General features: G+C 44.5%; 1 protein-coding gene across 1 annotated transcript; it reads right to left on the reverse strand.

The window, feature by feature from the left end:
* Positions 1-307: 307 nt before the first annotated feature.
* On the reverse strand, positions 308-703 carry LOC128578168 (40S ribosomal protein S15a-like). Its single transcript, XM_053580669.1, has one exon. The coding sequence runs from the start codon at positions 698-700 to the stop codon at positions 308-310; it is 393 nt and encodes a 130-aa protein (XP_053436644.1). The 5' UTR covers positions 701-703.
* Positions 704-1,163: the final 460 nt, after the last annotated feature.

Below are 1,163 nucleotides of genomic sequence, written 5' to 3' on the forward strand. Positions count from 1 at the left end.
GCTCCCTTGCATTGGGAACCTGGGATAGATTGTAAAGAAAGGTCCAGGGCACCCTTTTCTACTTTAAGGTCTGGACACCCATGACCATTGAACGGTCATCTCTCATTTCTTTCTTCTGGACCCCTCCATGCTCTGATGGGGATTTCTCAACCAACTACCGAAGCACTTTGGTCAGGGGCATAGGAAATGACCAGGACAGCCCTTCAGACTGCCTGCCCAGAGCTTTGACCCCAGATATGTGCGACTTTTACCTCATTCTTTTTCTTTTTTCGTTGAGGCATTTTATTTTTCAGTATGTATTACATCCCTAGAAAAAGAATCTCAGGACTTTCCCTCCTGTGTGTTTTCTTTTTGCTTCTTTGTGGTCCCTCATGCCAACTGAAGTTGTCAGTACAGTGAAACCAAACTGGCAGGATGGGAGCAGATTATTTTGCCATTTTTCTAGATCTTTGAGTTGCACATCGAACCTGGAGCTGATCACTCCACACTTGTTTAACCTACCCGTGAGGTTCACAACAATTTTCCCAACTCTGTGATCATCGGTGATTTCAAATTTGCCAATGTAACCATGCTTCGTCATCACAGTTGGGAACCGGACAATGACTTTGGAGAATGGCCTTGTAAGAATCTGGCATTTACCTCTCTTTTTGACATTGTTGATGTTCTTAAGAGCATCTGCCAGGACATTCATGCGCACCATTATGGAGGCAGGGAAAGATGGCCGAAAGAGCTTTTACCTCATTCTTGATGCCTAGACCCTTCCCTGGGGTCAGAGACATTTGGGAGAAGTTATATGACCATTTCTTTTCTTTTTTTCTTTCTTTTTTTTTTTTTTTGAGACAGAGTCTCACTAGGTTGCCCTGGGTAGAGTGCCGTGGCATCACAGCTCATAGCAACCTCAAATTCTTGGGCTTAAGTGATTCTCTTGCCTCAGCCTCCCAAGTAGCTGGGACTATAGGCGCCCACCACAATGCCCGGCTATTTTTTGGTTGTAATTGTCATTGTTGTTTGGCAGGCCCTGGCTGGGTTTGAACCCACCAGCTACAGTGTATGTGGCTGCTGCCCTAGCCACTGAGCTACAGGCACCAAGACTCTTTACTTTCTTAAATGGTATAACAGTATTCTTCTTAAATAGCCAGAAGTATATATTTTAGAGTTTCTAG

The sequence above is a fragment of the Nycticebus coucang genome, chromosome X (assembly GCF_027406575.1).
Source record: "Nycticebus coucang isolate mNycCou1 chromosome X, mNycCou1.pri, whole genome shotgun sequence".
Classification (NCBI taxonomy): domain Eukaryota; kingdom Metazoa; phylum Chordata; class Mammalia; order Primates; family Lorisidae; genus Nycticebus; species Nycticebus coucang.

Excerpts from the sequence above, each read along its gene's own strand:
- LOC128578168 (XM_053580669.1), bottom strand. The coding sequence starts at position 700 with ATGGTGCGCATGAATGTCCTGGCAGATGCTCTTAAGAACATCAACAAT.